The sequence below is a fragment of the Colius striatus genome, chromosome 15 (assembly GCF_028858725.1).
Source record: "Colius striatus isolate bColStr4 chromosome 15, bColStr4.1.hap1, whole genome shotgun sequence".
In the NCBI taxonomy this organism is placed as follows: Eukaryota; Metazoa; Chordata; class Aves; order Coliiformes; family Coliidae; genus Colius; species Colius striatus.
Window position 1 is genome coordinate 3,357,233 of NC_084773.1, and position 16,655 is coordinate 3,373,887.

Below are 16,655 nucleotides of genomic sequence, written 5' to 3' on the forward strand. Positions count from 1 at the left end.
TTTTTCTTATGCTTTTGACAACCTCCATGGCTTGCCATGTACTAAATCAATTTATCACTTCTGGGACCAAAAAAACAGGAGAGCAATAGGAAATAAATGTCACAGGATGCTTTCATAATTGTTATTTTTGAAGAAGAGTTGGGCTTAGGACAAGAGAGACATTGCTGTTTAGAAAAAAAGAGACTTAATGAGAAAGAGTCTCACACAACCTAATAATGCTCTTCTCAGTTTAAACCATAACGTTTGGCCTTTGCCTTTTTCAAACTGTAACAACAGCTATATGACATAAAAGAAGGTGTCATAATACTTCAGCTCTCTGTCACTGAGGGGTCCTTCTAGGAGAACACTTTATACACCACTGTAGCTGCTCCTAGGGTAAACATCTGCCAAATCCCTCTCGGTTTTGCAAAAGCAGCTATGAAAGTGGATTCCATGCATGTGGCTCAGAGTCAGTATCTAGCTTGCTCATTCCTCAATATTTTTCTCTGACAGCTCTGCAAATCTAATCATGGCCTGTGAAAGTCAAATAAGATTCTTAAGTTTTTATTTATCTTCATCAAGATCCTGTTTGCAGAGATAGTGGGCACGATGTGGCAACACCTGATGTTAATAGCTCTGCAAAATCTGATACGGATTTGAGGGGAATGGAAGACACAGAAATCCACACTGTCAGCTCAGGCAGTCCCTCCTTGGAACAGCTCTCATGCCAGGTATTCTCCCTCACCCCCTCCCTTCTCCATCATCTCTGATAACAGCTGCCAGCTAGGCTGTGGGATTCCGTGCCTCTTTACATATCTCATGAACTCATCCCAGTTTTCCTCAGAGAGTAAGTACCTGCACCCTCTTCTCTCTAGTCATCAAAATGTGAATTGAAACCATGAACTCGTGAGCTGGAACTGGAGCTTTGGGTTGAGTTTCACGTACTCTTGAGGGATGTGGTGGGCAACACCTTCTGTGTAACCCCAAATACAAAACCTTCTCACCCACTCTTCCTCCTGTTGGCAGCAAGTCCTGTCATTAAAAGTTTTTCTCAACTACAAGTCACCAAACTAAAGCTTACTTAAGTTTTATATCAGGAAAGAGACTGCAAGTAGCACGTTCCTACTGTCTGTTGGCAAATAGGCTGTGAGATAGGGGCTTCCTGGAGTGGGACTTTCTGAGCTGCTAATGGCAAAATCTCGGTCCTTGAGAGCTGGCTTGACAATTTTTTGAGGGGATACTGCTGTGAGGGCTGCTTGGTACCTCTGTCTGCAAGACTTGCCTGACTTGCTTTTTGGTTTTGTCTTTTGATAAACTACTTGTTTTTAAAAAATAACTCTCAGGAGACCCATTATCACTCAGATTAGACTGGATCAATGCAGTGCCAAGTAAGTGTCATCATGTAGGGAGTTTAAAGATCTGTCATGAAAGGGAACTGGGAAAAATAGTTCTGAAATAAATCAGGTTTCTTTTAATGTGCTTTCACCTATTACTACTGGAATATGGCTGAATTGTCTTAGACACTCTACATGTTATTTTATATTCTATATTTGTTTACATGAAAGTGTGATTTCCTAACCCCTTACTGCAATGGCATTGTGGATCAGGGGAAAATTTAGCTAGGGTCGTTACTTGTTGATGTCCAAGCAAAACTACCACTGTGGATATGACAGTTTTCAGTTTGTTTTCTGCCCTATCTAAGCACATTGTACAGAGAAGCTAAAATAGACTGGAAAAGGGGATAGTGTTACAGAATTTATATAGAGTTGTTGGTTATATTGTCTAGTTTATCTTCCTATCACTACAGAAGTTTTCTACAGTATGTATCTTCTCCTCCAAAAAGGTAATGGATAGCATGTTCATGCCAGAAGTGAATAAAAGATGATAAAGAGTTTTGAAAGAGAAGAAACAACACGGTGTTCACTGACACAAAGACAATTGACTGAGGGAATGAGGCAGCAGTTTCTCTGGAATTGGATGTGTTACCAATATAACATTTCTTCTCAGATTGTATCTTCCTTCCTTATATTGTGTTCACAAATTAAAAATCACTCCAAAATACTGACATTTCTAAACCAAGCCTCTCTAAAACAATGATCCATTTGTCATGTATTAAAAAGATGACAAATGTCCATAGTTAAAATCACCATTTTTCCTAATCTCTGCTTCAGTCCAGGAGCTCAGTCCTGCAGTCAATGTATGGATCAGAGTAACAACATCAATGAACTCTTAACTGAGTGATGTCTGCCGACTTGGGCATCTTCAAAGTCAATACAATTCTTCTAGAATCCTATGTCCAGTGTGTCTGTTTTTAGTTTTGATATTGGGATGGTGATCTGCCTCCATGCTCTGGGCTTCTAAATGTCAATGCATCAAGCTGTCCTTAAAACGCAGGACAGAGTGGATTCTCTTTTAGAAAAGAAAGTAATTGTGCTTCTAGTTGAGATCTCAGCATGCTATTTCTGCAGAAACTGGAAGTACTCCAAGATGAACTAAAACTAATCTACGCTCCTCAGTTTGGGAACACAATGAGTTAAAGTCTTGGGGGTTACTCAGGCAGGGATGTCATTGCTGCAACGTCACTTTGGGCTATATCATGGAGCCTGAGCCATTCTCCACATAAAGGAAAGTAGGGAAAACAGGAAATGACACAAGAGTAATTCATCCTCATCACAGCTAATGTACACAGAGAGGGGAATGGTACAGGGTTGACTCATTCCCACTAAACTTCACCTTCCGTGTAACTCTCCCCACTGGTAGCCAAGCACTCAAATAATTAGCAGTGCTGGCATTGCACAGTAAAGAATTGGGAGCAACCAGGTAAGGCATTTTGACAAATGCTTAAGCTGTCGAGAGAAAAGTTTCCAAAAAGTGATAGAAACCAAAATAACGGTCTTACTTGTTCCAGACAACTCATCAGGAAACACCTCTCGTGCTAAAGTAATAAAGCCAGGTACTGGCAGGAGTACTGGCTGCAAAACAATATCACTTCATCTTGCTTCCAAACTTTTTTAACCAATAGCCACACACAGTTAATTGGAGGTTAATTTAGTTGCGTGCCAGACTATGAGAGTTAACCCTTAGGTGCTCAGCAAACAATACAACACAAGGCACAGCTCTCATGCTGCAGAACATGTCCAAAAGTTAGCTCTCTGAGCCAGAGTTTTAGCAAAGGATGGCTTTCCTTTCTATCAAGCTCTTCAGATGATTTCAAAGCACTCCCCCATGCTTTTTTTCTCCAGTACTGGCTTTATAAAAATGCAGTATTTCTGAGCTTAACTTCTTCATTAACTCCTTTGGTATAGGAAGAAGCACCTGGTATCTTGCATGTTTGATTCACAAAGAGACATCTTTAAGCTTCAATCCTAATACCTGACATACTTTTGACAACTTGGTAAGTGACACTGGAGCTGGCCCCAGTGCTCACTCTGCCTACCTACCACTCATTCAGGAGGAAAGAGCACCTGAGCTAATGAAAACTCACTTCCATTCCCTTCAGTCACACTATTTTGCAGAGACAACATGACCTAAACTGTGGCAGAGGCTCCCAGCCCATTGCCAAGGATGGCTGTACCCTGGGTGAGATATCATCATGCTGGCACATCAAGCAACAGCTGCTAAGTGATAGCTATTCTTGTAATTTTAAGAGATATTTCCCATTACTCCTCCAGCTAATCAGCAGGCAATTATTTTAGTCATCATAAGGCAGAAACTGGATCACAACAACATATTGTGTTTTGTGAACTTAGTTCCACACGTTTTGTGTTTACGATTCAAAGTATTCACATGGCCAGAAAGTGACACAGTTTTGGTGTTAATTGGGATACCCTTGTGGGAATAGTTATTCCATAAACATGGCTTTTAAATTAAGTTTTAGAGATTAAATTAGATGCAATTCCAGTTGCAGCTGGGACAATAGATCCACACTTCCACGTTTTCAAATAGCTCCACTTATCAGAGATAAGATCCTACCAGCAGAGCCTATCTCTGTAGCATAGCAGCTGCCAAGATCAGCATGCCCATATCCAGGCCAAGAATTTTAACAAGGATCTTTTGGCCTGTTGTCAATGAAAATTTCCTCCTATACAGAAGAAAGTGGAATTTCCTAATTTTATGCATAATGCCTAGTGCAGTACCTTTGGCTTTCTGTCTTACCTGGCTTATTAAAGTTTCTCCTTTTCATTCTAACCGGTATTTTAAGCAGTAGCTGAAGCTTCTGACTTACAAGTGAGCAGCCACATATTACCAGAAACTCACCTTTGAGGTGCGCCATATTGATGCATGTGATTCCCCTCACTTAGCTCACCCTCAAGATCAGACACAGCTGTCACTTTTTGTTAACAAATCTGCCTGTATGCTGCTTAGAGATAAGTAGCAACATTCAACAATACCACTGATAGTTCCTCATTATAAGCCATGTATAAATGAGTCTGGATAGCAGATTGATGTTCCTAACAAAGGGTTAACCAGTTGCTCTAAGTCTTTTGCTCAGAAGGTCATAGCATGCCTGTAACAACAGCTCCTAAGCACTAGTTTCAGCAGTACATAAACCCATCAAAAAAACCACCAAGCCATGAATGCCTGAAGCACATTTAATGTATTAATCATGTATATTAATTTTATAAATCTCTCTTTAAGAGAAACCTGAAGATACAGTGCTGTTAAACAGGTATTGCTTCACAGAGCTATTCAAATCTCTGATGTTCTGCAAAATATTTTAAGGCTTTGATTACACCCTTCAGCCTAAATTTGCTCTGACTACAACAAGGCAGACTTATCAGGTTGACTTCCTGAGACAACAAAGTCTGAGGGCTCAGTGTCTGGCTCCCTTCTGCCTTCCTGTCTTCTCACATCCCATTGGTCACAGCCAAACCTTTACAGTCATTCAAATTAAATATGACAAAGGGGAGCCATCCTGAAGAAGCTTATGCCAAATAAAAGACCACAGGGAAGATACAGGTCCTATAAATGCTCCAGGTAGGAGTGTGAACATCAGTGTTGTTAGATCCCAGGCAGCTCACAAGCAGTTGTGCCACATGCTCTTTCAGGACATCATCTACGCTGTTTACATTCCTCTTATTTTCTTAACCAAGGTCTCAATCCAAGCCTTTGGGACACATTTTCTTGAGTCTGTATCGAATCCCTTTATTTACACACCAACTGTTATGCCATCTCAATAGTTAATTGTTTTATGACAGCAGGATTTGTGCACCCAAAGATAACAGCATGTGCTATGACTCAATCAAAATCTCATGTGGGAATAGCCCTGTAAGAGAATACACGGTTGCATTCATAATTGTGTGTGGTCTTATATCTAATACAAGATCTAGTATGCCCAAGGCCAGACAAGCTTCCTCAGTGGTGGCCACCACCAGACACTACCAAGAGAACCTACTGCAAGAACACTGGTTTAGAGTCTGTGAGTGCTGACACTTTCCTTCTGTTTGTCCCAGAGAACCAAACACAACCCATGAGGTGCAGCTCACTTTTACACACCAGAAGGCTCAGGCTCACTTCAAAACCCCATTCTAACGCAATTAATACTAGTGCCTTTTGGCACTAATTGGGCAAGCAGAGCCAAGCATCCTCTCTGCTATTACCTGAAACCTTTATCCTTTAATAGATCCACTCTGCATTCTTCCAGTACTGAGACAGGTCTTGTTTGTGTCCTTGGACTAAAAGGTTGTTCTTCATTTAATCGATTTTTTAATTGTTTACTTCAAAATACCTGGAAATTCTTTCCATTAAAGCAAAAGGCTGTTCCATTTGTACAGCAAATGCTCTCAGTTATTGCTCTTGGTGAGTGCTCAGGGCTTCAAGACATCAGAGTTTTCTGCCACCAAGTGTCCAATAAAGCATTTGAACCAAACCTTGCTTTAACTTTCATCTTTACCAAAACCTCTGTGTTGCTGCAATGTCTTTACTTAGCCCAGGTAACTGAGTTCATGTTACTGACTCATCATTGCAAGGCTCTTGGAAACGTTCCTGGAGATCCTTCCAGCTCTGACTCTAGAGGTTGGGGTTGTAACTGCAGCAGGTTCCAGTTTCTGTCGCTGTTGACACAGCATGGCAGCAGAGGCTCAACCACACAAACCTTGAGTTACACAAGGAATGGGCACCCTTTGTCAGAGATGTAATGTATGAGACAGCACAGAAGGAAGGGTGTGGAGGCTCCTTCCTTGGACATCTTCAAAACCCACCTGGACACATTCCTCTGTGACCTGCTTCTGCAGGGGGATTGGACTGGATGATCTCTAAAGGTCCCTTCCAACCCCTCCCATTCTATGATTCTATCAATTCAGGGTAGACCTTATATGTACTATAACCACTGCCTGTCTGTGTATTGAAAATGTTCTCACTGAATACTCTGGCCTAAATGTTAGTTTCCTGCTAACTTGGCCAATAATTGTTGGGTTTTGCTAAAATTTCTAAAACATGAAGAAAGACTTGTCTCATTTTACATCTTAGGTTTGGCAACCTGGATTTGAAGTGTGGGAACATCCTCTGGAGAAGAAAAACTGTGTTTGTCAGCTATTTCTGAACATTTTGCAACAACTGGGGCCTAAAATTAGGTGTGAAGCTCAAAAATTTTTGATTCTGCTTTAATTTCTTACTGAAATGTCAAAAAGCACAGGTTAACAGAGAGAGTACAAGGCAAGCCAGCCATGCTCATAGGCCAGAGTTAAGGCTAACAGGCACTATGTTTTCCCCTTCTTACAACTTTTAATACATGGTGAGTGTGCTACAATACCCAAAAAGCAGCACATGTTTGCTTTGAAGTGATTGTGCTTTGTGATAGCTGCACTTGTCTCAAGCCAGGAATGTTTGTTTGGAAATGAGGGCTTTTGTCCTACAACGTCAGAGGCACGGAAGACTCTCCCAAGGGTTCCACCAGAAGGTGCTGAAAACACTGGAAGAACTGAATGATGGACACAGCAACTGTTTTCATCTAGATGCTGCTGCCTTCTGAGTACTGAATGACCAGTGCCTGCCCCGAGGGAAGCATTGCTCCCTGTCCAAAGAGAGAGAGTGAATTAAACCAGAAGATGTCCCAAAAGTGTGTCACCCAGTCAGTGGCTTTGCTGAGCAAATGAATCCTCAGAGCAAACATCTGACTGTTTTGGTTATGAAAGATGCATGACATGAAGTGTGGAATTTGAGACCCCTCGTTACTCACTAACAGACCCTGGCCCTCAGTCTCAGCTATCTCTGTCAGCAGCATGACAGATTGTCAGCTCTGGTAATGGTATACATGAAATGCATGTTTTGCTCAAAATGCCAGAATGCTCTGCGATTGCCACTGCAGGTAAGTGATGGCATTTATCATTCCCTAATCTCCAGCGTAAATCAGGAATTCAGTTTTCAACCACAGAAGATATAGGAGGGAGCTGAAAGCCAAAATACAAGTAGGACCATGTATCACAATTTCTGATTAGCTGAAAGTGGAGGACAAGTGGAATGAAAATTCATTCTTGTGGATTACAGTTCTTGTGCAGTCCAATTCCCTCTCATAATTTAGACTTACATTAACGATCCCTTTATCTTCCCTTTGGGCTGTTGAGAAGATGCAGAGCTTGTCTGTCAAGTTTGGGCTTGTTTTAAGACTACTAACTAAAACCAAAAAAAGTTGGAAAGCCATAAAATAGTGCTTTGATCCTTCCAAAGGCAAACAAACCCCTGTAAGAGTCTACAGGATGTCTATATTTTTTCACACCTAGGAAATTGCCCAGCAGAGTCTTTTTGTGCACTGCAAACACTCAATAGCAATGGGATTTTTAGAAGCACTGAGCTGTGTCCTGGGATCCCACCAACCTCACTGGGAATTTTCACATTCAGTGAGCTAGATTTCCTCTAAACTGAATGCTTGGCCTGTCTGCAAATCCTGATGCCCCCCCAGCAAACACACGCTGACAACGTTTCCAGGAAAGACTTTGCTGCATCTAATGCTTCTTTCCTAAGAGCATTGAGCTAAATCTGGTGGCAGGCCCTAGGGCTGGAGTGCTCAGCGAGAAAGGAGGCCCCCAAAGCAGGAGGGCTGCGAAGCACAGGAACTATAGGCTGGGACAGGACGGGGTTTACCTCAGATAATGTGCTATAACTGGGCTCAGGGCTGTGAGCAGACACTCCTTCCCTTTGCCTGTACCTTACAGGCACATCAGTGAGATCTGCCAGAAGCAATTTTTACATATTTCATCTGGTCACAGTGAGGCAAAAGCCACATGTATAAACCTTCTAAGCCTTCTCTGTCTGCCCAGCTTCATCTAGGCAAAGCACTGTACAGTTTAATGAAGCAAGCCAGCTGCCAGGGCATTCTACACAGGCATGTTTGGTGCACCCAACACCAGATTTTCTAGATGCTATGTGAGATTTCAGCAGTGGAGCTGCATTTTTTGTTAAGATTACTGCTGCTTTGTGAGTGGAAGCACTGTGTGATCCTTTGGCTGAAAATTGCTTGCATGGTGTTCCAGGCATGGTTATCATCTCCATCACAGCTGTGACACTGCTCTGCCCCACTCTCCACTGCCACATCAATCAACCTCATCTGCCAAAGTCTAAACAACTACAGTTGAAGTCTGTCAGAATTGGTACTGCCACTATCAACAAAGGGCATCTACCTGCTAACAGATCTAGCTCCCCATCTCCCTGTTAGGGATGGCTGTGTCAAGGGCCTTTTCCTGCTCTTTTATCAGCCAGACAAGAAACCTCAGGACAGACTCAGTTGTGTGCTGCAGGGGCGGCACAGCTCGTTGCTCTTATGCACTCAAACACATCTCGATGTTGGAGGTCCAAGTGAGGGGAGCTGAATGTGAATGAACAAGCTGTTGTGCAGGCATCACAACTAGTCCTCAACATGCTCTTCTCTTCAGAAGCCCTCATGGGAACTCGTAACTAAAAGTGAAAAGCTACTCCTGCAAACTACTTTCCATCTACAAGCCACTAAATCAGGAATGTACCACAACTGTTTCACAAGTAGCATCTTCCAGTAAAGAGGAAAAACATTCACCAGCTTGGTATTTCAGGAGCATCCCTAACATTAAGAGCAAACCACTTCTGAATGCAAAATCCAGGAACACTTCTATGGCCACACACACACACACAAAAGTGAAACACTGTTGGAAAATGCTAAAAGCAACTGCAAGGGCACTGCTACATTCTGAACTCCCAGAAACATGGGGCTGTGCTGCTGATACTATAATATTAATCACTTGATTGCTGGTGCCAGGAGTATCAGAGCAGCCTCACCCAGTCCTGCTCTGCTTGAAGCTGGTGTCCTAGACTCTCTGGAGTCTATGGTAATTTCCAGCAGCTCCACACACAGGTGAGTTTTATTCTAGGGGCTGTGTGTGTGTGCCATTACAGCCATTCTTTCTGATGGAGCTGAGAGGCAGCTGAGTACAGTGGTATATGAAGTACATGGTTTTGGTTACTATTAGCCAGTGGAACTGTCTGCAGAGAATTCTTAGGGCCAGATTACAGCAATTACATATATGTGGGAAGGAGTCTTTTGGCTCAACTATGGGCCTCGTGTACTCCTTGCACACCAGTTGTACCCTGCTAGCACTGCACTTGCCAGGCAGTATGCATCCCTGATTGTCTTCTGGAAACACAGCTCCTACCAGGAGCCACTGGACTGCTTCCATGGACAGTGCCACCCCGGTGGGGTGCAAGCCACAAAGTGAACTGAGATGAAGGTGCAAGCAGGAACAGCACCATGCTTTAAGAGCTGGTTGAGGCTGAGCTATGGAATCTTCAGAATTTCATGCTTCTATTCAGAAAAATTATAAATGTTCAGTCATTTGTCAGCCTCTTTTACCAGTCCTGTCTCTTCTCACCAACACACTAGATGCCTACAACCTTTCAAGTGGTTCACCTGCAGGAGCTTGTGTTCTGTTCTGTGCCACCTCTTGTGGCTGGGCTAATAAGCTTGTTAAATTAAAAGGTACCTTGAATGGAAAAGAAATAGCTGTCTCATCTAAACAGCTAAATACTTGCAGTGGTGTGGTAGTTGCACACTCTGCAAGAACTAGAAGTTATATGGCAGGAATCTTCCTCTGAGGCAAGAGATGCTAGCAAGTAAGAGCATAGGGTGAGTGTCATAAGTGTAGGCATTACAGAATAGCTTGGGAGAACTCCTGAACTCCATGCTTTCCATTTCAGCATTTGCAGATTCCCCTAAAGGACAAAGTACTAAACGTTTTATTATGATCATTGCATGATCCACTTCAGAAACACCTTTTGGTTCCCCACAGCTTTGCTTGATCTTTGTAGCAACTCTGTTAGGTACATATCCCACTTTTCCTACGAGCCTTAGAGCCAAAAGGGAAAACTGAAATGCTAGTGATTCAGAGGATGACAGTACACTGCAAAGTTAGTGCCCCCAGGTATGCCTCCAAAGAGAAACGCCGAATAAAAATCCACCTTGGTGTGCTCTTGAATTGCAAAAGCCTTCTAATGCAGCCTGTGCCCATGATTTATAACAATGACTCATAATATTGCATTATACTTAATATGATGTAACGCTGATGCAAGATGCCATTCGTGGAATTTCAATGTCACAGAGAAAAAGAGAGGAGAGAGAGCAATCTGGGCATGCACCTTGCCATGCTGTCAAGTTTACAGCCAAAATATGTACAACCTTTCAGCACCTGCTTTGCTATTTTTTAGCAGGATGACTTGGAGAATAACATTTTTATTTCCTGGAGCACAAACATACCTCAGACAAACACCACTGTGCTACTTGCAGTAACTTCATTAACCTTGTACTTGTGAAGACAAATTTGCTAACAGACAATTCAGTCGTGCAATTATAGCCCCTCATGTGGAAGTTTGCAGGGCAAAGCAGGACCATGCCTTCAAATTAATTCAAGCTTTATCTCTCTTTTCTGACCCAGCTGTTACGAATTCTCCCCCTGTTCTCCTTGTACTGCTTGCTTCTTCCTGGGGTGAATCAGCATTTCAGGAAATACTAATTCAAAGAGGAAAGGCACCCTAAACTGTGCTTCTGGAGGTCAGAAATAGCTGCTTTCCAATAGGTTTGACAAATGACATGAAGCTTCTCACTCTGCTGGGGGACAGTATTGCAGGGTGTCTGCAACCCTTGTTTGACCTCTGCCCCTTCCTTTCCAAGTAGCCTGTGAACTTTGAAGCTGAGCTGCAAAACTGACTCCCAGTGGTCTGTCTCCAAGACAGAAAATGAGAATTAAAGCCCTGACTTGTAGCAGTAAGGAAAACTGTTACTTGCTCCACCCTAACAGCTTTGGCATCACGGGTTGCTCGTTCAGCAGGAGCCATTGGCATCACCAGTGTGGGAACAACTGGAAGTGACATTTCCTCTATGCTGATCTCAGGTGGGAGTGCTTCTCACTGCATCCTAGCTGAGTACACTGCTAGTTTTTAGGCATTGCACTACCAAGGCTGTTCAGGAAAAGGACCATGGACATTCTCCACCTGTGATGTCTAAAGTCCTCTACATTTGACAGAGTCAATTTTCATTTACTTCTAGAAAGAGCTGACAGGCAATTGTATCATTGCTCTGACAGAGTCAGGTACTCAGTAGCTTCAGAGAGATTGCTGTTGGCATGGCAGGAAGCAGAGAGGCATCTGCCTTGGTAAAACAAGGCTATGAGAAGATGGAAAGACTTGAACAGAGATCTCAAAAGAGTCTAGATCAGGCTCTCCCTGATTTATTCCACTTAGGCCTATCCATGCCCAGTTTCCCTGGTAAACCCAACAGGTCTGTCTACTGCACTGCAAAGCTCATCAAGGTGGAATAGTTGTATTTACAAGTGGTTCTTAAGAAGAAAATGACATAATATATGTATGATTTACTAGTGAACTACCTGCAGCTGGTGTCATCCTAAGAGAGACCTTTGCACCTCAGAAGCTGGGCATAGCACACACTGCACTTTCTCATTGCAAGACCAAAGAAGTAAAGGGACTGACTTTTGAACAATGCAGTGGTGCCTACAGGTGAAGATAACAAATCAATATGAATTTAACATCTAGTTCATTTTTGGAAGCCCAGTAGGTGCCAGTCTGTCTCCTAGAAGCATAAATATCATCAAAAACCTAGCCATGGGTGAGTAAAAGTAGACAAGAATTTGTAGCCCAGAGGAAAGCCACCAAGAATAGATTGTGTGGAGGCTGATAAGATCCATATTGCTCCAAAAAGGGAGAGTACCACCTCAAAACAAGACAGCCTTTGTTGTGAAAGGGTTAGGTTGTGAGAGTCCTAGCTTGCCAAACACTCGTCATGGCCTCCCTCTGCCAATTGTCTTTAAATACTGTGATCTTTCACGTAAGAGCAGAGCCTGAAAGAAATCTCTCTAGCAAAAACATCATTTACTCATTCTCTACAGGATGGTGGAGTAACGTGCCTCTTCTCAGTCGTGTTACTCTTTCTTTCCCCTGGAGATTTCAAACAGAGATTTGTTGAAACAAAGATGAGTAATTTTGCTCTATAAGGGGTGCAGGAAGAAGTGTAGAAGTATCTCTAGATCAGAACAGTTCCTGAGCCTGCTGGAGAAATGGCAGATGGCCAGAGATAGCACACACCACTGTTCTCCCAGATAACAACACATAGGGCTGACTCTTCCAGGCAATAATCTTTTAGGACACCCAATTGTGCACACATAGGTGAGAGGCACGAGGAGCTTGTATCCTCACAGGGAGGCTGTTGAATGCTTTGCCTTCCCACAGGCCAGCCCCAGGACCAACTGCCCTACTCCTCTACATATAGTCCATACCTGGGTGATAATGGACACAAAAAGATGCAATTTTGTCCATATTTTTGAGCTTTGCACTGGAAAAACATTTCTAGACAGTAGCCAGTTCCATCTATGCTTGCAGTCCTCTGTAGGCTGGTGTGTCATTTCCTGGGAATCTTTTATTGTCAACACACACTAAATAAAAGCAGACCTTTCCAAGAAGTAGCTTTCCCTCAAAGGTGAAACTCCTGTCTTTCACGTGAGTGGATCTGTGCTGGCAGAGCAGAGCAAGCTGTGGGCCCTGGTGTTTTACCAGGCTTTTCAGTATGTGCTACCAGAAGCCAAGCAATGAAAGATCTCAGATCATTTGTTTAGCAAATATTAATGGCTAGTCCTCGAGTTATTCTTGGAATTCAGTGTTCATTTTGCTACTGTTTTGAAGTACCATGTTTGACCTGGAGAGCCAGGCAAAGGCATTGGGGGTACCAGACAGAATATCTCACCCATGAAACTACTACATTAGCAGTAAACAAAATAAAGGTTAGGCTTTTTTTTTTGGGGGGGGGATGGAAATGGCTTTTCTTCAATACAATCTCCTTGGCTCCAGCATAAGTGGAGATGTCTCAGAGCCTGCAGGTAATTACCACAACAAAAATAGTATCCACAAATTAACTGCTGTTCCTAGCTTCCTTCTCCCATTTGCTTCTATGTCACACTAACATAATGCTAAAATCAGTCCTGATGCACAAAAAGTGGAGAGGCAAACCAGAGAGCAAAGAAAGCAAAAGGCTCTACATGCATCCTGTAAGATGTGATCAGTGAAACATTAACCATGGTTAGAGACATGGCACCAGCCAGCACCGGCACTGGGCTGCACAGGGCACACAGCCACCCCCTGGCAGCTCCCACCACCTGTAAACCACACACCCTGCACCTCTGAGACCACTCTGAGCTACACTGGCGAGGGCCTGGCCCATGGGGGTCAGAGCAACACAGTTCAGGTCACATCTCACAGCTACAGTGGCTACCATTGACAATCAGCAAACCAACCAAGTGCAGCAACTTACAAAAGCAGCAAACCAGGAGCACGGGGTGCCCAGGATGCCCAGGAAACACCCGTGTAGGGAGCTGATTAATTCCTCTGCAGCAGCTGCTGTCAGCTACCTGGTCCCAAAGAATGGAGAAGGGGTGGCAATGTCACTGTGCAGGATGCTAACCCGAATCGACAGACCCAGTCAGCCTGTGGCCTCTTTGCTACAGTGTTTTTCTCCTTGTAGAGGAAGTCCTCACACAAAGAGCAAGGTTTAAACAGTTGGGGTGAAATAGTTCCCTTTTCAAACGAGCCAGGAGTTCATGCCTGAACCTGACAAGAACCCCACTCACCCACACAGCAGCAGGATTTTTATCACGAGCACCATTTGACCTCCCAGATAAAACATTTGCTCTTTGTTTTCTTTTCACAGCTGCAAAGAGTAACATTTAGACAAATACCTGCCCTGATGGCCCAACAAGCTTGCACAACCAATCTGCAAAGGTGCCTACTTGTCCACTGTAAAACGAGGTTAGCACGAAGGGGCTCTGGTGCACTGTGCTCTAACCCCAGCTGCAGTGCTGGGCTGGAGGTGGGCACAGCTGGGCAGGAGCAGAGGCGCTTACCTTCCTCCCGGCCTCGTTGTTGTGCAGGTTCATGAGCGTCCGTGCGTTTTGCTTAATCTCCCGGGCGTCCACAAACACTTTGGCGAATCCTATCCCGTATCTGATGTCAGCAGAGCAGCCTCCCCATTTCCACCCTTCCTCCTTGTGGTACTGTCCTTGTTTCTCTTTGTCACACCCACAGTCACTCAGGTTGCCCTGCGTGCAGGCAGCCGTGATGGCATGTGCTACTCCAGCAGCAATGATGGCGTAGGTGAACGCTGCTTCTCTGCTCCCTGCAATGGAAACGCTGCTGTGAGTGCATTATACAGCACGGGGACATTAGTTAGAAGAAGACAGGCAAGTTCCTGCGGTGCAAACATCAGAAGGGCTATTATTAGAAGCACTGTAAAACTGCAGGCATAAGTAAGTCTCTACTCTTTTAACTATTGATTCCTGTGCATGTTCACTCTTTAAAACAGAAGCTCTCCACGAGGTAGTGGGAGATTAAGGTATTTAGGCAACTTTCTATATGTGTGTTTTCCAGATGACATAAGAAATAGTCAAACTAAACTTTTTATAGAGAAAGGGTGGGGTGGCAAACGCTCTGCCTCAAAAAGAAAGGGGAGTGGGGGAAAGAAACCTGGTGGAAATGGGGGTCAAATTGCTAAATCACCCATTTTCAACTTTTTACAAAATCTGCTCAGAAACTGGATTTTATTTAGAAATTTCACATAAACATAGAATGGTCAGGTTTGGAAGGGATGTTTAGAGATCATCCAGTCCAACCCCCCTGCACAAGCAGGGTCACCTAGATCAGGTCACATAGGAACATGTCCAGGTGGGTTTTGAAGACCTCCAAGGAAGGAGCCTCCACACCCTCTCTGGGCAACCTGTGCCAGGGCTCCTTCACCCCAACGATAAATATGAGTTTCCCCTCATATTTAAATAGAACTGTTTGTGTTCCAGCCTCATCCCATTACCCCTAGTCCTGTCACTGGATACAACAGAAAAAAGTGCTGCCCCAACCTCCTGACACCCACCATTTATATACTTATAAATATTAATGAGAACCCCCCTCAGTCTCCTCTTCTCCAGACTGAACAGCCTCAGTTCCCACAGCCTTTCCTCATCAGGAAGATGCTCCAGCAAAATCTGATTCTATACTAGAAGGTATTCTTACAGGAAAACAACCTCTGTCAGCAATCTTGCTCTGAAACACGTTTTAGCTGAACTGGGACATTTTTTTCACATTGTTAAGTGTCACCAAGTTTTCCACACAGACATCTGTGGCAACTCAGTCAAGTAAATCTTAATTTCAAAATTTCACCAGGATGGAGGAAAAAAAAAACCCCACCCTTCTGGTGTGCTGCAGGTACCATGATGGGAGGAAGGCAAAGAGCCTCACCAGAGGGCTGTGAGGAGTCGGTTAAGCCAATATTGCTCTGTGCAATCTGGCTATAATGTCAGGCATCTGTTTCTTTAGGGAGCTTCTCACTTTGAATATATTATTTAATTCATCTTCCTGAAGCTCTCTTGCATTCTGGTGTTTGGATCTTCCATATGTGGATCTTATGAGGTCTGTGAGGCTTTTGGAACCAGTTCTGCTGAGAGAGGGCCCCTTCAAAATAGAAGGAGATTTGCAGAAGGTGCCATGTATATCAAACAGCCCTTTAAAAATGTGTTGGACCTCTCAAACCAAGAACTTACTCCTTCTCTTATTTCTCCAATGACAAAATATACCCTTGCATTAACAGGATCAGAATCAGGCTCTTAATTAGGAGAGGGCAGATGGGAAGATCAGCTTCCCTTCTCCAAACACCCACCAGTTAAGTTCTGGCAGACCTCAACTGCTGGCAGTAGTTTATTATACATGAAACAAGCACATTTCTGCTGTTTATTAGATTTCACAAGAAAATAATCACTTGGGAAAGAAATCTTACAAGCACTTCATTCTCAGCTGCACCCTTCTCACATGTATGATCTAGATTTCTGTACTTTGGTTCCTTTAATGAAAAATATTCACTTCCTCCCAGCAAGGAAATAATGGGGAAAACAAGATGATAGAATCAATCTGTTAATAGGCAACTTTGTGCTCTTTTATTAGCACAGGCAACTTTCCCATTGATACTGTTACTGAGGAACTTGTATCAGGCTTCCTCAAAGGATTTTCTCTGGTTTAAAAACTAAAGGAAAAATCATGAAATAGTGAATTGTTCTGACTGGGGACTTTGCAGAGGAGGCTCTCCTGAACTGGTGGCTTTCTATGAAAACATGAACGTTGGAGAGAAATGCCAGGCTTTAGACGAGTATGTCCCTGTGTGCTCAGTGCCTCTG

At 43.4% G+C, this 16,655-nt stretch overlaps 1 protein-coding gene across 1 annotated transcript in view; it reads right to left on the reverse strand.

The window, feature by feature from the left end:
* The window catches only part of WNT7A (Wnt family member 7A), a 40,071-nt gene that overhangs the window by 11,299 nt on the left and 12,117 nt on the right, over positions 1–16,655 (reverse strand). The window contains exon 3 of the mRNA XM_062008417.1: positions 14,343–14,614. Within this exon, the coding sequence (XP_061864401.1) occupies positions 14,343–14,614 (272 nt within the window). The remainder of the gene's footprint in view (positions 1–14,342; positions 14,615–16,655) is intronic.